This window comes from Sphaeramia orbicularis, chromosome 13 (genome assembly GCF_902148855.1).
Source record: "Sphaeramia orbicularis chromosome 13, fSphaOr1.1, whole genome shotgun sequence".
NCBI lineage: Eukaryota > Metazoa > Chordata > Actinopteri > Kurtiformes > Apogonidae > Sphaeramia > Sphaeramia orbicularis.
The window spans coordinates 51,183,641-51,211,555 of NC_043969.1; the positions used below are offsets into that span (position 1 = coordinate 51,183,641).

The 27,915-nt window shown below is 38.5% G+C and overlaps 1 protein-coding gene across 6 annotated transcripts in view; it reads right to left on the reverse strand.

The window, feature by feature from the left end:
- Positions 1-27,915, reverse strand: part of supt5h (SPT5 homolog, DSIF elongation factor subunit) — a 40,271-nt gene that overhangs the window by 3,283 nt on the left and 9,073 nt on the right. For 3 of the 6 annotated variants that reach the window (XM_030152043.1, XM_030152042.1, XM_030152045.1), the window contains 21 exons: positions 22,172-22,186; positions 22,003-22,072; positions 21,481-21,549; positions 20,850-20,915; positions 20,488-20,518; positions 20,321-20,389; positions 19,325-19,576; positions 18,092-18,181; positions 17,938-18,008; positions 13,291-13,396; positions 11,821-11,911; positions 9,707-9,843; positions 8,823-8,978; positions 7,688-7,834; positions 7,181-7,327; positions 6,338-6,463; positions 5,458-5,542; positions 1,672-1,779; positions 1,464-1,566; positions 1,256-1,383; positions 19-124 (listed from right to left, as the gene is read on the reverse strand). In XM_030152043.1, coding sequence (XP_030007903.1) covers positions 19-124; positions 1,256-1,383; positions 1,464-1,566; positions 1,672-1,779; positions 5,458-5,542; positions 6,338-6,463; positions 7,181-7,327; positions 7,688-7,834; positions 8,823-8,978; positions 9,707-9,843; positions 11,821-11,911; positions 13,291-13,396; positions 17,938-18,008; positions 18,092-18,181; positions 19,325-19,576; positions 20,321-20,389; positions 20,488-20,518; positions 20,850-20,915; positions 21,481-21,549; positions 22,003-22,072; positions 22,172-22,186 — 2,173 coding nt within the window. The remainder of the gene's footprint in view (positions 1-18; positions 125-1,255; positions 1,384-1,463; positions 1,567-1,671; positions 1,780-5,457; positions 5,543-6,337; positions 6,464-7,180; positions 7,328-7,687; positions 7,835-8,822; positions 8,979-9,706; positions 9,844-11,820; positions 11,912-13,290; positions 13,397-17,937; positions 18,009-18,091; positions 18,182-19,324; positions 19,577-20,320; positions 20,390-20,487; positions 20,519-20,849; positions 20,916-21,480; positions 21,550-22,002; positions 22,073-22,171; positions 22,187-27,915) is intronic. The other 3 variants (XM_030152046.1, XM_030152044.1, XM_030152048.1) reach the window with 2 other exon arrangements.

Below are 27,915 nucleotides of genomic sequence, written 5' to 3' on the forward strand. Positions count from 1 at the left end.
GGGACCAGGTGGACTTACCTGGAAGGGGTGTTGGGGTTGTTGGGGTCCCAGGCTCCGCTCTGACCTGGGGTCCTGCTCCCATCATGCAGCGGGGTCTGAGATCCGTAGTGTGGTGTTCGGCTTCCTGTAAATGCAGACGCTTTACTCAAACAGGAGTGATACTCAGTGTTCTTTTTTTACTCTTTGTGGACGCTCATGTCTCCGGCGCCGTAAACCGTAACTCCTGAACTGTTTTTGACTAAAACCAAACGTCATTTTTTATCTCACATCGGATTCATTCTATTGGTCCGCAACACGAGGGTAGAGGTCTGCACTGGCTGAGGGGGAGGGGTAGAAGTGGGCGGGGCTGAGAGCAGCAGAGTGGAGTCCGTGAGAGAGACATGGAAGATTTTATGACTTTTAACAGTGTTTTATTGAGGTTTTAGTGTTGAATTCTTTTAAATAACTGTATATTATAGTGACAGTGATGTTTGGAGTGTTCTACACGACAAACTACATTTAAAATTTCAAATGAATCCAACCAGTAGTTTTGTCATTTGAAGAAATTTCAAAAGAAGAGAAAGACGCAAATAAACATCAACTGATTAATAAAATAAAATAAACTGGATTCCACTAAGGCTGATCTGTTGGGTTTTGTCCTAAACCAGTTTCATCTGAGGCTCCGCCCACACAGCAGGTCTAATGCACAATTCCTATTTTTTGGTGAAATCCGATTTTTTTTGTGAGTTGGTTCATATTCCACATTAAATGTGACTTCTATCAGTTTTGAGTCTGAACTGAATGTGACCCTGAAGTGACCCACATGCACCAAAGAGGTCCTGAAGTGACCCACATGCACTAAAGAGGTCCTGATGGAATACATGACCACGCAGACACACACTGTGTTTACAGAAGGAAATATGGTTTTCCTCTGCTCCTCCTCCTGGGACAAACAACTGGGACATTTGTCGCATTTCAATGACGTAAAGGTCGGCTAAATGTGACCTGGATGTTCAGACTGAAGTCACCCTGGAAAATATCACATCTGTATCAGATTTAGGACCACATATGAAAGTGGTCTGGGTCAGATTTAGGACCACATATGAAAGTGGTCTGGGTCAGATTTAGGACCGCATATGAAAGTGGTCTGGGTCAGATTTAGGACCGCATATGAAAGTGGTCTGGGTCAGATTTAGGACCGCATATGAAAGTGGTCTGGGTCAGATTTAGGACCACATATGAAAGTGGTCCATGCTGGCATACGTGGTGGCCTCACCGTCGTGCAGTGGCGTCTGGGACCCATACATGGGCGTTCTGGAGCCGGTGCCGTACATGGGCGTCTGGGAGCCGTACATGGGTGTTCGTCCGTGGGTGGAGGTCATCCCGCTGTGTCTCTTCGCTCCCCTGGAAAAAAAGGAGGAGGAGTCAGAGCAGAAAAACAACAGCGTCGACTACAGAATGGTGCAGAACAGTCCGGTCCGTACATGGTGGTGAGGCGCTGGCGGTCCACAGAGATGGTCTGACAGGTGGAGTGTAGTTCCACTCGAGCCGTGGACTCGGTGGCATCCTTGACCACACCGATGTACCCTGGGAAATGGACAGATGCAGTGAGACAGGAGGACACAGGTGGGTTTACCAGTGAGCGGAACCAGAACCAGCCGTAACACCATCATTACACAGGACCGGTCTCACCTTTGTAAGGACCTTGTGAGATGCGGACCGTCTGACCAATCAGCTCGTTGTCTCTGCGCCCTCGGCCCCGCCCCATCCCCCCTCCTCCCCCTCCTCTCTGCTGAGCACCTGAAACACAAACACATCTGGGTGAGAACGCCACAGACTTAACAGTGTCCCTTAACAGTCTTTGTTTTATTTCTTTTTTTGTGGTTTATTCTTTTACATAGTTCAAAAACAGTTTAAAAAATAGTGCTTCAAAGAGGTTTGAGTTAATTGTTTCTTAGATCAGTGGTTCATGACACTGTAGTGGGTCCAGTCCTGTTTCCAGTGGGTCTGTGGGCCTTTGGGTTAAATAATGTTAATAAACCAATCTGTGTTTTATTTTTATGGAGCTGAGCCCTGTCCATTCACACTCCCCAACAGCAGGGGGCGCTAATGCACTGTAATGATAATTAACATCAGACAGTTAACACTATAAAAGAAGAATCCACAGTTTCTACTCGTGTTTAAACTCATGTCTGATAGCGACTCCATCAGATCTGGATTTTCCTCCATTGGACTAAAACCTCAGTGGGTTGAATTCTACAATAAGTGACTGAATGAACTTTGAATTGAACTGAGTTCACTGTTTAGTTTGGGTTCAAATGGAACTAATTTAGTGTTAAAGGGAATATTTCCACATTTATCGTCTCCTCCTGCTGGTCAGTTTGGTTTATCATTAAAATAGTCTGTGTTTTCATATTGTCATATTCTGGATTATCTCAGGTTCCAAACACAACATCTGTTTATTAAATACATTTGAGAAATTGAACTGTTATTAATGTGGATCTGGTCTGGTCTTTGAGGAGTGATAGTGGGTCCTGAATAGGGCTGTGTATTGGCAAGAATCTGGCGATATGATACAAATCACAATACTAGAATCACGATATGATATATCACAGTATATCATGATACTGTTAAAAAAGGCAATTTTTTGTTTGTTTTCTGTTTTTTAAAAAGATTATTTCCTGGGAGAACTGAATTACACCCGAAATATGCGCAAATACTAAACACATTTTTATTTGATCAGAACAGAATCTAATGTTACATCACAAAATTTTTCTACTTCTCCTAGTTTCCTAAGGAACTACCATCTGCCACTCTCAGTAAAAACAGTAAAAAGTGCTTTTAGGATGCTTCAAATAACCATTATTTAATAAAACAGTGTTAAATAATAATAAATAAGATCTAAACAATAAAGAAAAACAAAATAAACCTCCGCCATATCTGCATTTGAATAAATACCTAAAAATATTGATACAGTACTTTTTAATATTGATACAGTATTGTGAAATGAAATATTGCGATATATTGGAGAACCGATATTTTCTAACAGCCCTAGTCCTGAACCCAGAGCAGTTCAGAACCACTGGTTTAGACGTTTCTAATCTTCTGTCTGATTTATTGTCTCCTCTTGAGTTTCTGAGCAGCTGGAGGATTACCAAACCGCTCATTCCTCATCTCATGTATCAGCCAAATGGTTCCGTCCAACCTCTGTAAACACCACTTGAAGAGGTCAGCTGTTCTAAAGCCTCTTCACTCACACAGTTATAGACAACAGTGTTTGCTTTAGTCAAAAACTTGCTCACTTCAAAATGACTCACATTTTCAGGCTCCCAAATCTTTTAAAGGCAAAGTATGTAAAACATCTGCCACTTAAGAAACGAAGGGGACAGAGCAGAGTAATCAGAGTAAACAGAGGAAAGCCGTGGAACCGAACAAACACAACCAGTGTCCGTCTGTTCTATGCGGATCAGAACCAGCTGAATGTGTTCTATGTCAGGTTCTGTTCTATGTTCCAGTCCTGTGGTCTGCATGCACATCAATCTAACCACAGAAGTGGGCGGGACTTTCACTGGAGGAGAGCTCAACTCTTCCAATCACAGTCCATATCTGACTTCTATCAGTGACCAATAGGAACTAGACTGATATCTGGAACTATTTACATGTTCTAAACCATCAATAGATGGACCAGGAGAAGGAAAGGAACAGTTAGAATATTTTTTAAAATGTGTCAAAATTTCTCAAAACTGTGAACAAACTTTGTCGACATTGTCCCAAAGAAGAAACATAAAAAAAAATCTGAAATGAATCCGACCTGTGGATTAGTCAGAGCAGATGTTTGAACAGTCGACTAAAGAAGTCACAGCGACTCCACAACAGCTCATGTCAGATAGAATGACACCGCTCAACCAACAGGGGGCAGTAAAAGACTGTTCATCCAACAGGGGCAGTAAAAGACTGTTCATCCAACAGGGGGCAGTAAAAGACACCGTTCATCCAACAGGGGGGCAGTAAAAGACTGTTCATCCAACAGGGGGCAGTAAAAGACACCGTTCATCCAACAGGGGGCAGTAAAAGACTGTTCATCCAACAGGGGGCAGTAAAAGACACCGTTCATCCAACAGGGGGCAGTAAAAGACACCGTTCATCCAACAGGGGGGCAGTAAAAGACTGTTCATCCAACAGGGGGCAGTAAAAGACTGTTCATCCAACAGGGGGCAGTAAAAGACACCGTTCATCCAACAGGGGGGCAGTAAAAGACACTGGCACATGTTCTGTGGTAACTCTTAAACTAAGTAAATGAGTGAATGTGTGAGTGAATGAATAATGGATCCACTGTGAGTATGTGTTCGTAGTAAAGCACTATATACATCGAATCCATTCTAAACCAAAGCATCAACAAATTCCATAATTAAGTGTCAAACACAGCACAAATGAGACAGGAGAATTTAGTATTTAGTGTGTATTTACTGTGTACTTAGTGTGTATTTATCGTGTAATTAATGTGTATTTATCATGTAATTAGTGTGCATTTATTGTGTATTTGTTGCATATTTAGTGTGTATTTAGTGTGAATTTGTGTACAAATTGTGCACTTACTGTGTAGTTATTGTGTAATTAGTGTGTACTTAGTGTGTATTTGTTGCATATTTAGTGTGTATTTCGCGGGTATTGAGTGTGTATTTGTTGTGTACCTAGTGTGTATTTATTGTGTACTTAGTGTGTATTTGTTGCATATTTAGTTTGTATTTAGTGTGTATTTGTTGCATATTTAGTGTGTATTTAGTGTAAATTTATGCACTTAGTGTGTATTTATTGTGTAATTAGTGTGTACTTAGTCTGTATTTGTGTATTTAGTGTGTATTTGTGGAGAATTTACTGTGTATTTAGTGCGTACTTAGTGTGTATTTGTTGCGTATTTAGTGTGTATGTAGTGTGTATTTCTTGCGTATTTAGTGTGTATTTGTTGTGTACTTAGTGAGAATTTATTGTGTACTTAGTGTGTATTTAGTGTGTATTTGATGTGTATTTGTTGTGTACTTAGAGTGAATTTATTGTGTACTTACTGTGTATTTAGTGCGTGTTTATTGTGCATTTGTTGTGTACTTCATATGAACTTAGTGTGTATTTATTGTGTACTTAGTGTGTATTTATCATGCACTTAGGGTGTATTTACTGTGTACTTAGTATGTATTTATTGTGTACTTCATATATACTTAGTGTGCATTTATTGTGTACTTAATGTGTATTTGTTGTGTACTTATTGTGTATTTGTTGTATATTTAATGTGTATTTATCATGCACTTAGGGTTTATTTACTGTGTACTTAGTATGTATTTATTGTGTACTTCATATGTACTTAGTGTGCATTTATTGTGTACTTAGTGTGTATTTGTGGTGAACTTTGTGTATTTATTATGTACTTCATATGTACTTAGTGTGTATTTGTTGTGTACTTAGTGAGTATTGTATGACACTCACCTCCTCCACCGTGGTGCATTGGACTGCTGATGCGAGGACTCATGGGAGCGAACCCCCCCACGGTGAAGTTAGTCACATCTCTAGGCTGAAGGAGAGGAAACACTTAAAACAGTCAGTATTAACCCTTAAAGACCCAAACATTCACCTTTAACCCTTAAAGACCCAAACGTCCACCTTTAACCCTTAAAGACCCAAACATTCACCTTTAACCCTTAAAGACCCAAACGTCCACCTTTAACCCTTAAAGACCCAAACATTCACCTTTAACCCTTAAAGACCCAAACGTCCACCTTTAGCCCTTAAAGACCCAAACATTCACCTTTAACCCTTAAAGACCCAAACGTCCACCTTTAACCCTTAAAGACCCAAACGTCCACCTTTAACCCTTAAAGACCCAAACGTCCACCTTTAACCCTTAAAGACCCAAACGTCCACCTTTAACACTTAAAGACCCAAACGTCCACCTTTAACCCTTAAAGACCCAAACATTCACCTTTAACCCTTAAAGACCCTAACATTCACCTTTAACCCTTAAAGACCCAAACATTCACCTTTAACCCTTAAAGACCCAAACATTCACCTTTAACCCTTAAAGACCCAAACGTCCACCTTTAACCCTTAAAGACCCAAACGTCCACCTTTAACCCTTAAAGACCCAAACGTCCACCTACAACACTCAACACAAAAGGCACAGTTCATTTTAGTAGTCTGTCAGTTAAAAATGTAAAACATTAGCATATTTCAGTGACTAGGCTAAAGGTAAATAAATAAATATTGTCATAATGTCAGTGTCTGGGCTGATAACTCCAGAAATCAGACACTGATGGGAGTCTCAGTGTGGATGTGAACAGGCTCGGTGGGGGCCAATCAGGTGCTTTACCTTGGATCCTCCCGCCAGGACCAGGTGTCTGGTTTTGCAGACGAACATGCCTCCGTTCTCCACCAACTTCTTACAGTGGAGGAAGGCAAAGCCGCGGAATAAGTGTCGGATCTCACCTTCTCTACCCTGAAGAAAATGAAAGAAAAAAAAAAAACCCCACACACATGATGCATTAGAAATCTGTTTACAGAACATACGGAAAAGAGTTTAGCACGATGTGGAGTTATAGTTTATAGACGTCTGTACAGAGTGGATGGATTCACAAACACTGAGTTCAGTTTGGTCTGAAGGAGGCTGCACCAGGAAAATAATAACACTGAACACCTTACGCAGCTGGGATTGGACCCTTTATTGGACCCTTTGGCAGGTGGGATCGGACCCTTTATTGGACCCTTTGGCAGGTGGGATCGGACCCTTTATTGGACCTTTGCCAGGTGGGATTTGACCCTTTGGGGGGTGGGATTGAATCCATTGATGGGTGTGACTGAACCCTTTGGTGGGCCAGTTTTGTCCAAAGGGCCGTATGTTTGACACCCCTGTTTCAAGCTCAGTTCTCTAAAGGTTCTCACACGGAACATCCCTTTGTCCTATGGAGGTTTATAAATGCATGTGTATGGACATGGTGTGTGCTTCTGCTCGAGTTCCCACAGTTTTTTATTTCAACAGATGCTCTTGTTCAATTTAGAAGAAAATAATCCTCAGTCCTCCGGAAAACTGCTGTGTATAAACACAGACTGAAAATGTAAAGACTCTTGACTTTCACAGGAAATTAACTCAAAGACCTAACCCTTATCATAAACATTTATCCAACCGGGCTGGGTCGTAAACATTGGAGCCTCTCACCGAATGCGGCCCGTCGATGACCTTCACGATGTCTTTGACGTGGATGTTGTTCTGTTCAGAGTCCAGCGCCACGGCGAAGCGGTTGTCCTTCCTGCGGTTCACCGCCTGGTGGCGCACTGTCAACACCTTCCCATGCATGTTCAACACCTAGAACAAACACACACACACACACACACACACCTTTAGGGTTTGACTGTTCCGTGTGTTTGTGCATTAAACCACTGTTTCCAACCTCTGCTGTCTGGTTCTGGCTGCTCAGAGGCAGGTTAGACTGTGTTGAGTTGTTTTACCTGATTTAACATTCAATCATTACATAAACACCCTTTTAAGACCGTCATGGCTCCAGCGACACAATGTTGCATAAAACCATCATTAAATTAAATAAATGAGACCGGCCTGTGTTTAATACTAATATGGACCCGGTACCTTCTTCTGTTCCACAGGTACTGTCACACACCGGTTTACACCCACTGCCCAGAACCAGAACTGGACCAACGCTGGTATTACCTGGAATGTCTCTCTCTCCAGTCGGACGATGACTCCGACCGTCTGTGGGTCCAACTGGACCAGCTCCCCCCACTCATGCTGACCCCCTGCATCAACGCCAGACGCCGTCTCTGAGCAGAGCTGCAGATCTCTAGGCAACACCTTCAGCTGCACACGCACACACGCACACACGCACGCACACACACGTTTAAGTCTACACACAGTTATCTAGTTTTACTAATATTCTGTAGTTTCTTTGAATTCTGTCGTACAATTGGGGTCTTGGTTTCAGTTAAGGTAAGATAATATAAAATTATTTAAGATAATTAAAGACAAGATAAAATAAGATGAGGTAATTTCAGATTAGGTAATGGGCTCTACGCACAGCCCCACTACTTCCTGAACTTCAGGTGGCTCCCTTATTTCCTGTCTTTCGTTATTGGACACCCTGATTAATCCAGGTGTACTTGCTGCTCCTTGTTGTGACTGCTGATTAATTAGGCACACCTGGATTAATCAGTGTGTCCAATAATGAAAGACAGGAAATAAAGGAGCCACCTGGGGTTCAGGAAGTAGTGGGGCTATGCAGAGAGTCCATTTAGTATGAAATTATTTAAAATAAGATAATTTAAGATTAGATAAAATTATTTTAGACAATTTAAGATAAGATCATATAATATTAACTTATTTAAGACAATTTAAGAATTTAATATAAAATTATTTGAGATAAGATAATTTAAAATAAGATAAAATGCTATTAAAGGTGAATATACTTATAATAACTATTGTTCCATTCTCATACCTTTACTGTACTTCATATTTAAAACCCTCTAAATCCGCTGTAACTTTACTGATCCCACATCTGGTGTTTTAATAATAATAATAATAATAATAATAAACTTTATTTGTATAGCACCTTTCATACAGAAATTGTAGCCCAAAGTGCTTCACACTGATTGAAAAAAATACAATATTAAAATACATTAAGATTTGATTAGAAATACAATAAAATAAAAATAAATATAAAAACAGCGCACATTAAAATATTTGTTTATGCATAGAATTTTTGAAATTTTTGTCATATTCCTTCCTGTTTATGGTGTTTTTTTAGGTCAAGGGTTTTCATCCCAGAGACAGTTGAGGACATTCCTGTTACCTCGTGCATGGTGAGGTCGGAGAACAAGATGACGAAATTTTCCTCCACTCTGACGATGAGGCCGGTGTCACCTTCGTATCGCCCAGCGATCACCTTCACGTGGTCGCCCATTCGGAAGTATTTCCTTAACTCGTGGGCGGGGAACTCCAGAGGGTCCTGCATTTAAAAAAAAAACAAAACACCAATCATTCATAACTTGGTTTAATGAGCCATAGATGTGACTATGAGATGAGTAAAATTAAATGATTAGGTAGGTTTTTTTTCTTGTACTTTTCTCTGAAAATGCATCGTTTTATTTTCCTTTTAATATCTTTCACTAATAGTTTTGGATGTAGTTCAGTCCAGAGATTTGGAATTGAATCATATGCTGCCTTCAGGTGTTGTCGGGAAGATGAGCCTTCCCACTTGTGAATTCGAAATTACATTTGTGTTGTGTTCAAGTGTTTTTGTTGTCGTAGTAAAATGAAAAATGGCTGAAACACAAATTATGTTGACCTGATACTTGGGTAAGAATTTTTTTTTTTTCTAAATTGTGTAAACTATAAATGTGTAAAATCATCGGCTAACAGCAGCAGAACATTCATAAAACCATTGTTTATCATTGGCCGTGAACACATCATTGCTCTCCGCCATGTTGAAAAGGTCAAAGGTCATCAACATTTTTCCCAGTTCTCCAGTGGAAAATACAACCTGTTCCAGTTCGAAACTAGTATTTACCATAATTCCCATCGCACGTGAAGGCAGCATATGTCGTCACTATTAAAATCAGACATTAAGAGACATTCACTGTCACTAAACCCAACACACACACACACACACACACACACACACACAAGAGGTGAGTTCAGGGTTCATCCAGGATGGTGTGGTGCTGCTGGTGGTACCTTCAGGTCCTCATGTTTGGGCATGATGGTGATCTTGTTTCCGTCCACGCTGAGGATTTTTCCCTGTAGGTTGATCAACTCTCCCTCACACACTTCCACGTTGTCTCCAGCCTGAAGGTTGTGTTCACGCTCCTTACCTGAACACACACACACACACACACACACACACACACACACACACACACACACACACACACACACACACACACACACACACGTTTAACCACCAGACACTCAACAGGCATTAGCTTTAATACTCCTATTAGTACTACTACAACAAATACTACTACTACTAAAAACTGCAGTTGTCTGATGTTACAGATTTATGATTTCATACTTATTTATTATTTATTTCAGTTCTCAGTTAATGAGGTGAAAATGACACACAACAGAAAAACTTGTAGTTTTAAACTCCTAAACAAACTGTACGAAAAACATCCTGACATTACTATGACACTGTACAGATTATGCACTTCAGGTGATTAGACACATTATTGTCAGTTGTATTCCAGAATGGGTTGTCCTGTCCTGTCCTCTGGGAGGCTGGGACACCTTTATTTCCAAGGCCATACTTGGACTATTGCTTCCTACATCTGTAGTTTAAAAACAAGAAGTGTTGATTCTTATTGTCTGTGATCAGATGAGCGTTTGTTCCTCTCTGTACTGTTCGTCCGAACAGAACTGGGTCAAAGGGCATTTGTCTACTCTGCTCCTTACACATGGAATCTGTTGCTAAAAGACTGGAAACTGACTGAATTGATTTCCTTGAATGCTTTTAAATCCAAACTCAAAGTGCTACAGACTAACTCAATGACTTGCATTTGTTTTTCATAGTTTGACTTGTCCTGTAAACGTTTGTACGTTGTAACTGTGTGTGTTGTATTTCCTGCTGCGTCTTGGCCAGGACTCCCTTGGAAAAGAGGTTCTTAATCTCAGTGGGATCGTTTTTTCCTGCTGAAGTAATGGTTAAATAAATACAAAAAAGGACCTCTGTGGGTGGGGTACCAGAGGATTAGTTGCTTTATATTTTTTCTCTATATTTTTTCAAATTTTCTTGTATTTTTTCCCTTAAAGAAAAAATATGGCAACCCCAACCTAGTCTGCCTACTAAAATCATTTCCGTTCATTCTTGCGTTCATGTGAATATTGGACAAATGTTGCCAAGTAGTGGAACATTTCAAAAATCTAGACCTAGAATGTTCCACACTATTAAAATGAGCCACATCAGAATTAGGGATGTAACGATTACCAGTATAACGATAAACTGCGGTAAAATTGCAGACTGTTAGTATTACCGTTCAAATTCTAATTAACGTGATAACTGTGTTTGATTACTGCACTTTTCTGGAGGAAACACCTATGTAAAGAATTGCTTTAATGTCAAATATTTGAGTATAGTTTTTATTTATTACAGTTTTGGTTATATTTACCCAATATTTGGAACCAATATCCACTTTTAAAGTCTTTGAAAAGGTTCACTAACCATCTTTGTGTTATTCATGCAATAAATTACATACATTTTTAAATTGTTTTTGTGTGTTTTCTGTCCTTTTGTGTTGATATAGTAGGTTAAAGTAAAAAAATAACAGACAGATGAGATAGATGAAGTTGTGCTGAAAAAAGATCCCTAACATGGGTATAGTAAACATTTGTTTATATAGTATATAAAGGCAAAATCAAAAGGACTGAAAAACGGACAGAATAGGCTCAGACCACTAAGGGTTAATACTTGAACATTTCTGCCAACAGAAGGTACATTGTGCCGATTACTTTATTTGGTTGTTTGTTGTTGTTTTTTTCAAAATAAAACTTGGTTAAATTATCTCAGTGTGTGTATTAATACTTTTTGAACATTTTGAGCCCAATTTCAACAATACCGCGATAATAATGATAACCGTGATAATTTTGGTCACAATAACCGTGATTTGAAATTTTCAGATTGTTACATCCCTAATCAGAATACTGACAGTATGACAAACCATCGAGTAAAATGATAAAACATCTAAACATTTGTTGTTTCATCCAACAACGCACAATGTCCACCCTCCAGACCAATAACCTCTGCTGGTTCTGAAGTGGCCTTGACCTTTGACCCCTGACCCCGTCCTCCATACCTGACTCTGTGACCACCTCCAGGTCGATGCCCTCAGGCTGGTCTTCAAACTTCTCCAGTTCAGACAGAGTGGGCTTCACCCCATCTGTGATCTGTTCCACACAAACCACAGTGCATTAGTCCCACTCTTCATCTTTATGAGTTTGTTTAAAGGGCTGTTAAAGGAGTTCAGCTCTGATTTAACACAGGATCCAAACCTTCACCTCCTCCTCCTCATGTCCTAATATGTCCTTGAAGTCATATTGTGGTTTCATGTATAAGTGTTCCTGTTTTCTTGAAATCTGTATTATTTCTAGGCATTAAAGTAGGATTATTTTGTTTGTTTGTATCCTCATACTCATAATTAACTCATACACAGACGGACTAAAGTCTGTGGATCCATTGAATCCAGGTGTTTCTTTAAAGAGATATCTGAATGTTTATTTTAATCTCTGACACGTAGGCATAAATGCCATTTTGTACTGTGATGTAAGGTATTGTACTGTATTGTCCTTTAAGAAGTAAATGTTTACTTTAATCCTTGACATGTACTATATTGCAGTGAATTGAGCTGTTCTGTTTTACAGTGTATTGCACTGTCTTGCTCTGTATTGCACTTATTACACTGTATTGTTTTGTTTTGTATTGCACAGATCTGTTATTTATGAAGTGGGGACTACGGATCAAAATTAGCGTTGGCGCTAACTCCGGCATATTTACATGTTTATACTGAAATGGAATGTATAAATGTGTTCATTAATGTGCACTGTCCCACCTAAATAAAGATACATACCCTCTAATAGGGGTCTGGGATCCAAAACAATAAGGACTAATGTCAGAATATGGTTTTATATTATGGGATAGATATCAGTGCATTGGTTAATTTGGTTTAAATTATCTTTGTTTCCAAAATGACTCGCTTATGGTTTGGACTCAATTTATATCAACACTGACTTTTTTTTCTCCAAGACTCTGATTTTCAATGTTCTTCCTCTAATGTTTTTCCTGCTCTGACTGCAAATAATAATTTCCATCTACTTTCGTCACATCTGACTGAGGAAGAAAAATCTACCATTAAACTACAGTGAAACACTGATGGTCATTATTCTGAATCTTCTCAGTGCGTCTCAGTTGGTCATGGAGTTCCTCAAGGCTCAGTTGTTGGACCGATACTGTTCACCTTCTACATGTTTCCTTTACGGTAACTTATTAAGGAAGGACATCATGTTTACAGCTGTCACATGTCCTGTTCATGAGGATTGGATATAAAACATCAATATTAATCATCAATAGGATATTTATCCCATAATCTAAAAACTGGATCCCAGACCCGTTAGAAACGATACACCTGGATTCAACATGTCCACATACTTTTGTCCATTTGTGTCTGAGATAGACAGTTATGCTATGAGGCTAACAATATTAAACTGAACCATAACAGTTGTCTTCCACCTTTTGTTCATAACATTCGAACAGAAAAGCTCGTCCTCACCACAGCAGACATGGCGAAGCTCTTGAAAAGGAATCCTTTGCGGCTGTACCGGTTCCCCTCGAAGATCATGAAGTCTCCATCATGGCTGACCTCCCCGCCCAGAGACCTGTCAATCAAACAGATGAACGAGATCAGCCTCGTACGTTTAAGCGTCAAGTCAAAGATGGTCGACCAACCGAACCAGAATTCTAACACCATGAGACAAAGTGTAACCGATGAATTATACAAAAGACAAAGATGAGACAAGATCATTTAAGAGACAATTTAAGATAAGATAATCTAATTTAAAATAAGACAAGATAATTTAAGATAAGACAACTTAAGATAAGGTAATTTAAAATAAGACAAAATAATTTAAGATGAGATAGGGAAATTTAAAATAAGGCAAGATAATTTAAGATAATTCAAGTAAGATAAGACAAGAAAATTTAAGATAAGAAAAGGTAATTTAAAACAAGGTAAGACAAGATCATTTAAGACAAGAAAAGATAAGACAAGATAATTTAAGATGAAGTCATTTAAGTAAGATAAGACAGGATAATTTAAGATAAGAGAACGAAATTTAAAATAAGACAAGATAATTTAAGATAAGATAATTTAAGTAAGATAAGATGATTTAAGATAAGGGAATTTAAAATAAGATAAGACAAGATCATTTAAGACAAGAAAAGATAAGACAAGATAAGACGAGATAAATTAAGGTAAGGTAATTTCAAATAACATAAGATAAGACAAGATCATTTAAGATAAGGTAATTTAAAATAAGACAAGATAATTTAAGATAATTTAAGACATGACAAGATCATTTAAGATAAGGTAATTTAAATAAGATAAGATCATTTACGATAAGGCAATTTAAAACAAGACAAGATAATTTAAGATAGATAATTTCAGATAAGGTAGTTTAAAAAAGATAAGACAAGATCATTTAAGATAAGGTAATTTAAAATAAGATAATGTAAGATAAGATCTATGGAAGCAAAACTGTGTCATCAGAGATTGAAAGGTTGTATTTTGCAATCACTTAGGTTGAAAGGTTGTATTTTGCAATGTTTTTTTTTGAATGGTTGTATTTCATAATTTAATTTTTTTTTATAGTTGAATTGTTGAATTTTTACACATAGTTTCATATTCTGAAATCAATTATTCAAAAAAAATTTTTTTAAATTCAATGTTCTTAATTACAATGTGTTTCAAATTCAATCTAAAAAAATTCAACCTAAAAACATTCGATATAACATCTTGACCAGGCAAAACCAATGGAGTACGGAGCCACTCGATCTAACTTTCACCCAATCACATCGCTGAAGATCCCATGATGCTCACTTAGCAGCACAGGACGGGACTCCTGTGAAAAACCATGCTCTTGTTTCGCCGCTGTGCACATTCTTGGACCTATTCCCGGTTGCGCTGCTTCTTCATGATGGGGAACAGCAAGACGGGGTCTGGTACTGGAGACGCTCTCCCAGAAGCAACTGCTGCTCTTGTGTTTACAGTCCTATCTGGCAATCCACAGGCGAAAGACACAAATATTCACTCTGTGGCATGTGTCCTAAACATACATATGTGGGTTTGTATTGGACATACGTACAAACACAATGGAAGAATAGTCTGTGAACAGAGAATTAGTGAGGTCAGCAGAGCGGGACTGTTATTCAAGTTTATGTGAGGCATAAGAAAACACAAACAAAATGAACTGTATGCATTTCAAATGGGTTTATTCACACTGAAGTCAAAAAGAACTAGGCTCAAATACAAAATGCTTTCAAAACTTTACAAAAGGGCAGAAAAATCCAGGTGCTGTTGCTGTGAATCTGCCTCCTCGTCCATGGACAACAGCTGGAAAGAACACAACAAGAAACCATGGTTTAATGGGACCTGTTCTCCCCAGTGTGGACACTAACCCTGTCTAGAACCTGGTTTTCGAACCGAATGCCAGTTGATAGCGGAGACTGCGAGTGCATATTGAGGCACCAACACCGCCGGTGGCTCACTTCCGGTACGACGGCTCGGAGCCACCGGCGGTGTCGGTGCCTCAGTATGCTCTCGCTGTCTCTCCGCTGTCAACTGGCATTTTAAAAACTACAGCCAGCGGTTTTTTTTTTTTAAGTTTAATTTAGTTTTTAGAGAAAGAGTAATAGACGGCAAAAAACAAGCAGCAGTGGACGGAGGAGCAGACCCAGTGTTTTCTGACACTGTGGGCTTCGTCCAGGACCAGTTGGAGGGAGCATCTGCACAAAGCAGGTGTTCGGAAAAATATAGAGAGAGCTGGATAAGACCGGACCTGGACCAGCTTCTAAACAAACTAAAGAAGTTAAAGGTGGACTACAGGGACCAGAACAGACGCAGCGGACGGCCGGAAAAACCCCCATTTGGAGCTGCTGGACTGGACTGTAGGGGACCAGTGAACCAGACTACAGGTGCACTGAACTGGGACACAGCACACACGGACTGGAGGCTTTCGACTGTGGGCGAGTCTGTAGTTCAAACAGCGGTAGACCATACTGGTAAGTTTTGTTTCTAAAACACATGGTTAATGGCTCACAAAAAGTCGACTTTAGAGATGAAAGTGAAGTACAAACGTTACGGATGTTAAAGCGCTAGCTACTGGTATGCTAACAACAAGCTAATGGTAACATTTCCGTGTTGTCTTCAACGCTGTTTGTCGGTGGTTTGATAAAAGTCAGAACTGAACCCAGTAGTTAACTGAACCCAGTTCCAGTAGACAGGGTTATTGTCCACACTGGGGAGAACAGGTCCCATTAAACCATGGTTTCTTGTTGTGTTCTTTCCAGCTGTTGTCCATGGACGAGGAGGCAGATTCACAGCAACAGCACCTGGATTTTTCTGCCCTTTTGTAAAGTTTTGAAAGCATTTTGTATTTGAGCCTAGTTCTTTTTGACTTCAGTGTGAATAAACCCATTTGAAATGCATACAGTTCATTTTGTCTGTGTTTTCTTATGCCTCACATAAACTTGAATAACAGTCCCGCTCTGCTGACCTCACTAATTCTCTGTTCACAGACTATTCTTCCATTGTGTTTCTACGTATGTCCAATACAAACCCACATACAGTCTACTCTCGTTAAACCGCCCGCCGTTATACCGCCATTTCCGCCTATCGCCATCTGCCAGCCCAGTTCCATGCACAAACAACACTTATACCATTGATTTCCCGACCGTTATACCGCCAGCGGCGCGGCGCGGCATCTCCGAGGTGCGGCTCCCAGTGTTGTCTTTTCCGTGGAAACCGGGTCGAAATGGCTCTTTGAGTGTTAAAGGTTGCCGATCCCTGCCTTACAACATAACAGAATCAAGATTTATTTAGAAACGCAATTAGAACGGGTTAACGGAGGCAGCATAGACATCATATAGTAAAGACATGCACATTATGGACGCAACCCGTTGTAACGCCATTTTCGCTATACCGCCAATTTGGCCGTGAACGGAAGTTGGCGGTATAACGAGAGTAGACTGTATGTATGTTTAGGACACATGCCACAGAGTGAATATTTGTGTCTTTCGCCTGTGGATTGCCAGATAGGACTGTAAACACAAGAGCAGCAGTTGCTTCTGGGAGAGCGTCTCCAGTACCAGACCCCGTCTTGCTGTTCCCCATCATGAAGAAGCAGCGCAACCGGGAATAGGTCCAAGAATGTGCACGGCGGCGAAACAAGAGCATGGTTTTTCACAGGAGTCCAGTCCTGTGCTGCTAAGTGAGCATCATGTGATCTTCAGCGCGACGTATGATTGGGTGAAAGTTAGATCGAGTGGCTCCGTACTCCATTGGTTTTGCCTGGTCAAGATGTTATATCGAATGTTTTTAGGTTGAATTTTTTTAGATTGAATTTGAAACGCATTATAATTAAGAATATTGAATTAATTTTTTTTTTTTGAATAATTGAATTCAGAATATGAAACCATGTGTAAAAATTCAACAACTCAAAAAAATAAATCAACTATAAAAAAACTTAAATTATGAAATACAACCATTCAAAAAAAACCCCAAAACATTGCAAAATACAACCTTTCAACCTAAATGATTGCAAAATACAACCTTTCAACCTAAATGATTGCAAAATACAACCTTTCAATCTCTGATGACACAGATTTGCTTCCATAAAGATCATTTAAGATAAGACAAGATAATTTAAGATAAGGTAGTTTAAATCAGATAAGACAAGATCATTTATGATAAGGTAATTCAAAACAAGACAAGATAATTTAAGATTAGATAAAGAAATTAAAGATCATGTGATTTTCCACTAAAGCAAAGAGAAAACCTTGTCATTGTCATTATTTATCAGTTATTCGATTATTTGACTGGTTCCACTTTTCCATTGTTCTGAGCTGGAAGGGACGACCTCGACTCTTCATGTCTTAAGTGTCATTTTGGCATTTCACTAATTCATCCCATGGGAGGGACTGGACTCTATGGTGGGTAAGATAAGATATAATAAAATAAGATAAGATAAGATGAGACTTTATTGATTGAATTTAGGGAAATTTTGCAGCAGTAAGTTACAAAAGTATTTCTTCCACTTCCGTTTTTCTTTTTTGGTTATTTATGATGCAGCTCCACTCCTTGGATGTGTATACATGCCCTTATTCTCGTTCCCGTCTGACTTTAGTAACTGTATGTTTGTACCTGATCTTCTCAGCGTCAAACAGCCTCTGGGCAGGTCTCTTAAACTTCTTCCTCTTAGCGAACCAGTCTTTCTATAAAAGACAGAAAAACAGTGAAAGCGTCCCCGCACTGAGCTACAGGTGAACACACCACCCTGAGTCTGTGGGTTGCGTACCAGACTCATCTTGGCCTTGATCCGGTCCAGGTCTATTCGGGGGATCATCTTCAGAGAGATGGTGTTCTGACTGGGCTCCACGTAGTCCACCTGGTCAACACAAAACCACATTTCAGGGGTTTTTAAATGTCACTTTGGATCTAATTTAACCCTTTCCTGTCCAGTGTTCCTCTGTTCTCTTATATATTCATGGGTTTAGTTGGTTTAGTTCATATCAGCTGACACAGTGGACACTGAGGCATTATCACAGACACCGACACCTAGTGGCCAGTTGGGGAAGTGCAGTTTTTTTTTGTTTTTTTTTTACTCATAACCAAGATGGCCGACAGGAAGTCATAAATGCTGCCCATCCTATGAATATGTTGTAAATCCTTCTATATGAGGACACCCCTGAAGGTAGAACAAATACAGAAACATCAAGTAACACCTAAGGATTAATATGATTGGACAAAATTACAGATTTATTTAATATTGGAAGAAATTTACAATTAATCCCATGTCGACTAAATGTGACTCCATGCATCAGTGTCAGTATTTACACTGTAATTCCATTAAATATCATTACTTTAACTGTATTGTTGTGGATAAACCTGATTTGAACCAACACATTTGAGTGGTAATCAATGAACAATTAGTATTAGAGTAGAATTAACAGGGGTTTTTTATTATTCAAAAAGGTTTTTCTTTTTGCACCTTATCTCCATAAATTGAGTAACAACTATTTGAGATGGAGATTCTGACCCATAGATTGAGAACTCAAGAAGAACAGTGTCATGATAAATGAAAGAAATGGGCAATTTTCATTTCAACCTCACATTACTAAAACCAATTGTTAGTCACAAAGGTTTATTATGGTCAATGTATTCCAAATGTCCCTTATGTTTGTTTTGTACTAAAATCAAACAAAAATAAAGTTTTTTAAAATAGTGTTTTTATTTCATAGTTTTCATAATTTTCTGACATTTTTTTGTTAAAAACATATTTCTTTGCTTCTAAAGTTAAACTCATGGTGTCCATCCGAGTGGACATTTATGGAACTACATGAAAAATACGTTCATTTCAGGCTTAAACAAGAATAAAAACACTCAGGAGAAAAACCTTGACCGAGGTTTTAATAATTCATGCATGAATAAGGTTAAAGTGAGTGACAGAGGCAGCAGTTCTATGAGGTAAACTAGAAAAGCACTCTGAATCAGTCAGTCACAGTGATCGTCCGTTTGTCGTCGGTGATACCTGAGCGATGTCGTCCTTGTACAAGCCTCTCTTGAGTCGGACCCAGGACTTGGGTTTCAGGTTGGTCACCTCTTTGACCACCTTCAGGACATCGGTCATCTCTTTAATCGGGACCATCTGCTGGTTCCAGAAGCCCATCCTCAGGTTACCGATGCCTTCGATGGCCGCCTTCACGTGCGTCTGTTTGTACGACTCTACGTAGATATAGCCTTTGACGTGATCTGGAGCGACCACCGACTTGATCTGCAGAGGCTGAAGGTTTGGACACAGATGCAAGCCTTTAAACACCACTTAGAAAACAGGGAGAGTAAAGGAACCCAAACACATAATATATGAGCAAAAAGAGGACAACGCTCAAAAACAGCCCATCTCATCTGTTCAGATAATAGTAACCCTTTAAGGACTCCCACTATAATAGGCTGAGATTTATTCATGCTGTTTTTAAAATAAATGTGTTAGAAAATGTTTTTTGCCAATTCTTTTGCACCTTTTTTCCCAGAAAGAACTTAACTTTCAACATCTGTCCATTAATTACCATTATTATATGTAATAATTGTTTAAAACAGTGTGTTATAGTACCATAATAAAACAGACTTAAATTTTTATCACATTTATTATGAAAAACAACTGTAAATGTTCATAACTAAACTTTATGAGATTATAGAAATAAACTATTCCTCTCTTTTCCATGTGTTGGTCCATTGTGGCTGTTCTAGATCATTGTGTGTCCATGTTCTTGTTCTTTTTGGTTCTTTGGAGTCATTTGGACCCTGTTGATAATCTTTGTTCACTTTTTATCTAGTTGTAGACAGAGCCCCTCAAATATACAAATATTTATAGCGTATTTACTAGATACTGACGGTTTGTAAAACATCCCATCGATGCCACTTAATCAGCAAAACCATTTAGGTTTAGTGGGTCGTATAATTGTGTTGATGTGATGAAAGGTGTTAAATGTGCCACAGTTTGTCTTCTGTCACATGTTACTGTTCTTACTGTGTCAGTGAACTGGTAGGCGATGAACTTCCTCATCAATGCGATGGCGGTCGCTCTCTCCTCTCCAATCTGACGACACAAGAAACAGTCAGGCAAAAGATGTGTGAAAACATGAGTGTGTGAGTGTGTGTGTGTGTGTGCGTGTTCATAGTCTCGAGGACACACACCTTACACTTGACAGTCCACAGGTTTGGATCCCTGATGAAGAGAACATGGATCACAGTCAGTTTACTTCCTGTTCATCTGTGCAGATGTGTAACAGGTGTGTGTTACCTGTGCAGGTATGTAACAGGTGTGTGCTACTTGTGCAGGTGTGTAACAGGTGTGTGTTACCTGTGCAGGTGTGTAACAGGTGTGTGCTACTTGTGCAGGTGTGTAACAGGTGTGTGCTACTTGTGCAGGTGTGTAACAGGTGTGTGTTACCTGTGCAGGTGTGTAACAGGTGTGTGCTACTTGTGCAGGTGTGTAACAGGTGTGTGTTACCTGTGCAGGTGTGTAACAGGTATGTAACAGGTGTGTGTTTACGTACTTGACTCCAGGAAGCAGCTGCTGTTGGGTGATGTCATCAGACAGTTCCTCTGATCCTCCAGAGTAACTAAACACCGCAGATGAAGAAGACAAACACAACACAACATATTTTTAGAGACTGATTTCTTTATCTGATACATGGTTCCTACAGATTCCAAAAAAGAATGATTTTTTTTGTTATTTTTCTTTTCTTAACATTTTTAACAATTTTACAATGTTTTTTTTAAACATTTGGAGATTTTGGAAAGTATATATAGTATGTAATATATAACAGTAATAGAACAATGTCATCATCCATTGAGTGAGTGAGTCAGAATCAAAGGTTCAGATGTAGTTCTACTGTAAATGAATGTGGGTCATTTTGACCCAAATATGGACGTTTGAGGTAGTAAAACAAAAACTACAATGACATCTAATATATAAAAGGTAAGTTAAAAATTTAAATGATATGATGTCAATAACATGTTTTTGAGAAATACCTGGAATATGATATAACAACTTTTCATTATAATGATATTGCAAATTGACATCTTTTTTTGAATCTTTGTTTTCCACACAGACATGAAACACCCAAAGGTGGTGGAAAATATCCTCATTAATGTAGAAAAGGCACTATTCACAATAATACTTACTGTTCCCCCCCAGAGGATTTGGCATATTTCCTCATGTAGTATTCACCCAGAGCCTCTTCTCTGGAGTCTCTGTAACACAAACACAAATACAAAAGTTAAAATCAGGTAAAAACACAATGCAGGAAGTAACAACAAACACACACACAGATTCTGTATCAGTTTAATGACCGACTTCAGTCAATTGGCAAAAATGTACACACATTTAAAAAAAAAACAAAAAAAAACTGCTGTAAAATCATCATACATCAATATGTTTTTTTTTTTTTGGTTTTTTTTTTTTTAATAAATGTTTTAAACAACTTCACCCTTGAAGAAAACTACCAAACATTCAACAATTTTTAGAACATCCCTGAGAAAAACTCAAAACATTTAGTGTTTTATTACAATTTTGGGCTTTTTTTTTAGAATAATAATAAGACATCTAAACAAATTAAATCTGAAACAGATGCTGTTTTCTTCATTTTAGAACATCTTTATGGGTTAAACAGTTATAAAAGTCATTTTTAATGGATGAACTAATACCTCCAGAGGTTCTGCAGCCGCCGGGATCCAGAGTGATCTTCATCCAACACCACATGGTCAATATTAGAAGCTAAAAGGAGGAAGAGGAGGAGGAAGAAAGAGTTAAATATATATAAATATATACATGAACAACTCCAAAGGATTTAAATGGAATTATGAACAGACTCACCTTCAGCCTCCTCTGCTTGAGACCAAACCAGGGGGAGGAAGAAGAAAGAAGACAAAGAAGAAGAAAACAAGAAGAAGAAGAAGACAAAGAAGAAGAAAGAAAGAAGACGATGAAGAAGAAGGAAGAAAAATGGATGGAAAGAAGGAGGAGAGAAAGAAGATGATGAAACAGAGATAAAAGAAGGCGATGGAGCAGAAATAAAGATGCACAGTAACAAGAGGAGGATGAGGAGGATGAAGACAGAAGCCAAAAGACATTGTCATCAGGAGCAGAGTCAGGCAGCAGCAACACAAAGCATGATGGGAGAAAAAAAAACAACAACACAAAACCAACAGGTTAATGATGTTGAGCACAGAGAAGCATGTGAGGGTTCAATGTGTGTTAAGGAGGCGGGACAGTAGGAACTCAACTGGACAGGCATCCAATAGAACGGTCCCAGAAACCAGACATGCCCTCTTAGGCCCGCCCACAAAAGGGAAATAAAACCAGTGTCCCTGTCCGTCAGCATCTGTTCTATGTGGATCAGAACCAGCTGAATGTGTTCTATGTCAGGTTCTGTTCTATGTTCCAGTCCTGTGGTCTGGATGGACATCAATCTAACTATAGAAGTGGGCGGGACTTTCACTGGAGGAGAACTCACCTCATCCAATCACAGTCCATATATGACTTCTATCAGTGACCAATAGGAACTAGACTGATATCTGTTATAAGTAAAGGCAAAGTTATAATACTTCAAAAATTTAAAAATCCAAATTTCTGAAAACTGTGAACAAACTTTGTAGATATTGAAGCTATATATGAAATTTTAAATTAATCAGACCGGTAATTTTTCAGAAAAGAAAATAGTTGAAATGTAGACACTGGTGTTTGACCCTTCAAGGTCACTCAAGTACGACGACGTATTAGGGCCACGTTGGAAAATAAAAACACTTGTCACTATGAGAATAAAGTCGTAAATTATCGAGACAAAACCAGTAATTTTATGTGAATAAAGTCCAATACAAAAAGAAAAATAAATTATTTTATGAGAATACCGTTGTCATATTTCAAGAATAAAGCCATAACGTTAAGAGAATAACGTTGTGTTTGTCTTTATTTTTGATTTTGATCTTCTTTTTTTGTGCTCCACTCTTGCTGATGTAAATTTGGAATTTCCCCTCATGGGACTAATAAAGGAATATCTTATCTTAATCATTTTTGAATTTTGTACGAGCATTCTTGATTCAAAACAACAGATATTTATGTTCATCAACATGTTTATGGAATGACTTCTTGTGACATCTTGCGATAACAAATAAACAAATCACCGCACTTGTGATTTAATAGAAATACCCACATTACACACTTCTGTTTTTTTGACATACAGTAAATATTGGTACATTTTTGCACAGACGTCCAGTGGAAAAGTGACTGCTGGGCCAACCATCCTCCTGACATTTGGAGGACATTTGGGCTGTGAGGACACACCAGTTCAGATCCTACTGTCCATCATCCACCTTCAGTGACATCACCAGGTGTCACAGAAAAGGCTTCACTCAAATCTGTTAGTCCAGAAAATAAAAAAAGGAAAAAACAAACATAGACGGCGCTCTAACGGGCAGCAGGGTCAGGCAAATGATCGCAGTTGGTTCTCTGGAGGTACATTCACCTGTTGAACCTCTAACCTCAGGACCCACGGTCAGATTTAGTTCATTTCAACTTAATACTAAAGAGAACAGAAACTAATTTAACACTGTTGGAGCATCTGTACAACTCACCACTACAGTCAAGACAAAAATCTATATTTGTCATTGAAATTGAATAAAAAGTACTTTGTGTAGAATTTCATAAAGGGAAGGAGTCAAAGTATCAGTCCAGTGATTTTCTCTACTTCTGTAATTGCCGACAGACTAAAAGCAGCAGTGAACTCATCCAAACAGACCGTAACCTCTTTTATATTATTGACCAGGGGTGTTAAACATGCGGCCCGTGGGCCAAAACCGGCCCGCCACATAGTCCAAACCATACGATGGGACGAATGAGCGAAATGCAAAAATTACACCGAAGATATTAACGATCATTTTAGTCCAGCTTCAACATTCAAACCAATATGATCTAAATTTAAATCTCGACCATAATACTGGACAGTCTCTGAGCGTGTGTTTGTGTGTGTGTGTGTGTGTCTGAGCAGTTCTGAAGAAATGTAGACGTTTTAACTGGTCAGTTTGGCTCCTACAGTTGAGGAATAGTCCCATCTCCACGTTAAATGTTTTTCTTCAAAATTCCACTTTTTTTAAAGTCAGGAGGGACTGATTTAATTCACGTTGCTAAGCAGTTGCCGGGGGGAGAGACAGGAAGCAGACTTGCATGATGGGAAATGAAGTTAAAAACAGGAACGAGGCATTTACAGTCAAGGAACAGACTAGGAAAATGACAAGTTGCGAGGACCAATATTTTGGGAGATCTTAGTAATTTTGTAATGCAATGGTCTTACAATCACATTGTTATGGCCATGATGGTAGATGGGAAGTGTAGTACCATGCTGCATGATGGGAAATGAAGTTAAAAACAGGAACAATGCATTTACTAACTTCAGTCCCGAGATATTGGTATGACTTGGGACAATTTTGCTTTATTTCAATTGTTTTCCAGACGTTAATTGTTTTTGTGCAAAAGTTTTGAGATATTTCCAGATTTTTTCTCACAGTAGTCGCTTTTCCATTGACATTCAAATTGCCCGAATATAACTTGCACATAAAAATTTGCCGAACGGAAAAAGGTAAATTTCGTCAAAACTGTCATTTTTCGCTGAAAAATTTTTGCACTTGCAAGAGGTGGTTTTTCAGGCTTGGTGAAATTGGTATATCATGCAAAACCTCGATGGAAAGACCTTTCAGTCCAACTAGACTCACGTGAATTAAAAAAAACAAAAACAGATGTTGATGGATGCTAGAACAAGAGAAGAAGGTAAGTTTAAACCAAACGTGTGTATGTGTGGACACACCAGGAAACCCAATCATTTTAGAATTTAGGAGGAGATAGAGGAGGAACAAGCATTCTAGATTCAAAACAACACAGATTTATGTTCATGTTTATGGAATGACTTCTTGTAGGGGTGTGTGATATAATATTAGATTGTGAAGGATTGGAACAAAACAGAAAGATGGTGTAATGGTCTATAATCTGATGTAGTCGGAGCCATAGAGGATTCAACGGCTCTGGGTGGAGTTCTATGAGACGCACAGATGCATGACGTTGGTTTGCGTTTACATCACGTGGATTTAATGTTGTGTAGTGGAGTCATGGCCGACAGCGAAATGGATGAGTTACTTCCTAAAAACAACTGCACTTCCATCGTACGGAATTGGTTTGGCTTTTCCCCAAATGACAAAGCGCAGAAAACAGTAATTTGCTAAATTTGCACAGATACGGTTCATACGTCAGATGGAAACACTACGAACCTGTTCAATCACCTGGCAATGTGACATCATGACTTGTGTAAATAAACACAACACTTTTAACTGGCGTGTTATCTGTACGCATTATAAGCTTCACACCGTTATTGTCCAACCTGTACCGATGCGTGTCCAAACAGTGTGAGAGCCACTTTAACGTCACTTTAACACTTTAATGCAAGCATTTAGTAAAAACAGTCTGTATAAGAAGAGGAACAAACAGTTGAAAGATGCAACGGAAGCACTGACAAAAGATATGCAAATTAGTCTAAATGTAAAGAATCGTGATAAAATTGAGATTGTGATTTTAGTTCTTAAAAATCGTGATATGATATTTTTGCCGTAACGCCCACTCCTAACTTCTACGGACATCTCACGATAATAAATAAATCATTGCATTTGTGATTTAATGGAAAAACCCACATTACGCACCTCTGTTTTTTCAACATTTAGAAAATATTGGGAAAGTTTTGCACAGCTGTCCAATGGAAACACGACTTGTGAGAATCCTGTACAATGAGAACTGTGAGGGTTTCCATTTCATGTCAAACACCTAAAATCTTGTCCTGTGTGTAAAAGCATGACAGTAGTTTCCAGGATGTGAAGCCATCAAGTTAGAAACCAGTCATGGGAACCAGTTTGATGTGGAGGCAGATAGCAATCCACCATGAACCAGGTCACACATGAAGACAAAAGAAAGGGTTTTAGGATGAATTCACTCCTGTTACTAGTCTGTGCTGAGGATTTAGTCACAATAACTGTAGAACAGAAAATCACTGCATTTATAACAGGGACATCCAACTCACTTTAGCTCAGGTTCCACATTCACACTAATATAATCTCAAGTAAACAAGCATAATAAAGTGAAAATAATGACAACTACAAATGTTTAGCTGTGTTTTAGTGCAATAAATTACATTTAACAATTACATTTACAAACTATCCAAACAAAACAGATGTGAATAACCTGAAAAAACTGACATTTTTAAAGAAAAATAAGAGCAATTTTAACAATATTCTGCCTATATTTATTACAGATCAAATCTATAAAGGCACAAAACATCAATAACAGGCCGAATATTGTTGAAATTGCACTTAATTTTTTTTTTTTATATTTCAGGTTGTTCACATTTTATTGTTAGACTAGTTTGTAAATGTAGCCTAGATATTTTCATAATTTTATGTTTTTTTGCACAAAACCAAAGAGAAAAATGTGGAGTTGTCATTATTTATAGACTTAATGTAATATTATTTTTCACATTAAACCAAGAAGAAAACTCAGAGTCATTATTTATATGTTATTATGCTGTTATTTTACTTCAGATCATATGGGTCAACGTCAAGTTTATTTCTATAGCACATTTACAATAACACAAGAGTGCTGTACAAAGATATAGGTACAAATATAGGACACACTAAAACTGATAAATCTGTGTATTATTCATTCTTTCCACTTTCAATTGAGAATCCACAATCAGAAAACGAAAACATGATTTGTCATTTCATTATTCATGTACAAATTAAAAATAATAATAAAAAAAACAGTTGTTTTTCATTCTTTTGATTGTACGAATAAATTAAAAATTGGAAATAAGCAAATGGGTCAGGTCAGTGGGTCTGTCGGTTACTGGATTTTATTTTCAGAGACAAAAGAACAACTAGTGATAAATTGACTTTTGTTTTGAAATTCAAGAATTAAAACTGAATTTCCAGGCGCTTCTCTTTTTCAGTGTCAAAACAGATAAAGCAAATTTAAAAAATGGATTGATTTTCATTTTTTCTTTCTAATAACAAAAAAGAAACTTATTACCGACAGAAATGGAAAAACGGACCAAAAACGCCTGTTTTTTTTTTTTCAGTTTCTGAGACCAGGGGCCTCATGTATAAAGACTTGCGTGGATTTCATACGTAAACCTGGTGTACGCCCAAATCCAGAAAAGTCCGAACGCACAAAAAAATCCAGATGTATAAAACTGAGCGTACGCCCGAATCCAAGTACACTTCCTTTATTCATCCCAATCAGCGTGGAATTGAGCGCATATGTTGGAGTACCTGACTCCTCCCTCTCCACGCCCACATCTAAATATGCAAATCAGTATAAATGGGGTCTGCAGGTGGGATTCCCTCTGGGATTCCCCTGTCTGCAGGATCAGATGATGACGTCGAGGTGGATGCGAAGCGGAGGCCGAAACAGGCAGAAGAAGAAAAGAGACGAACTGAGACTGTTTGAGCAGAGAGTCGACAATACTGTGGGTGACACTGTTCTCACAGGGCTGACGCGGATCAGCCCCAAGGTAAAAATATATTTAG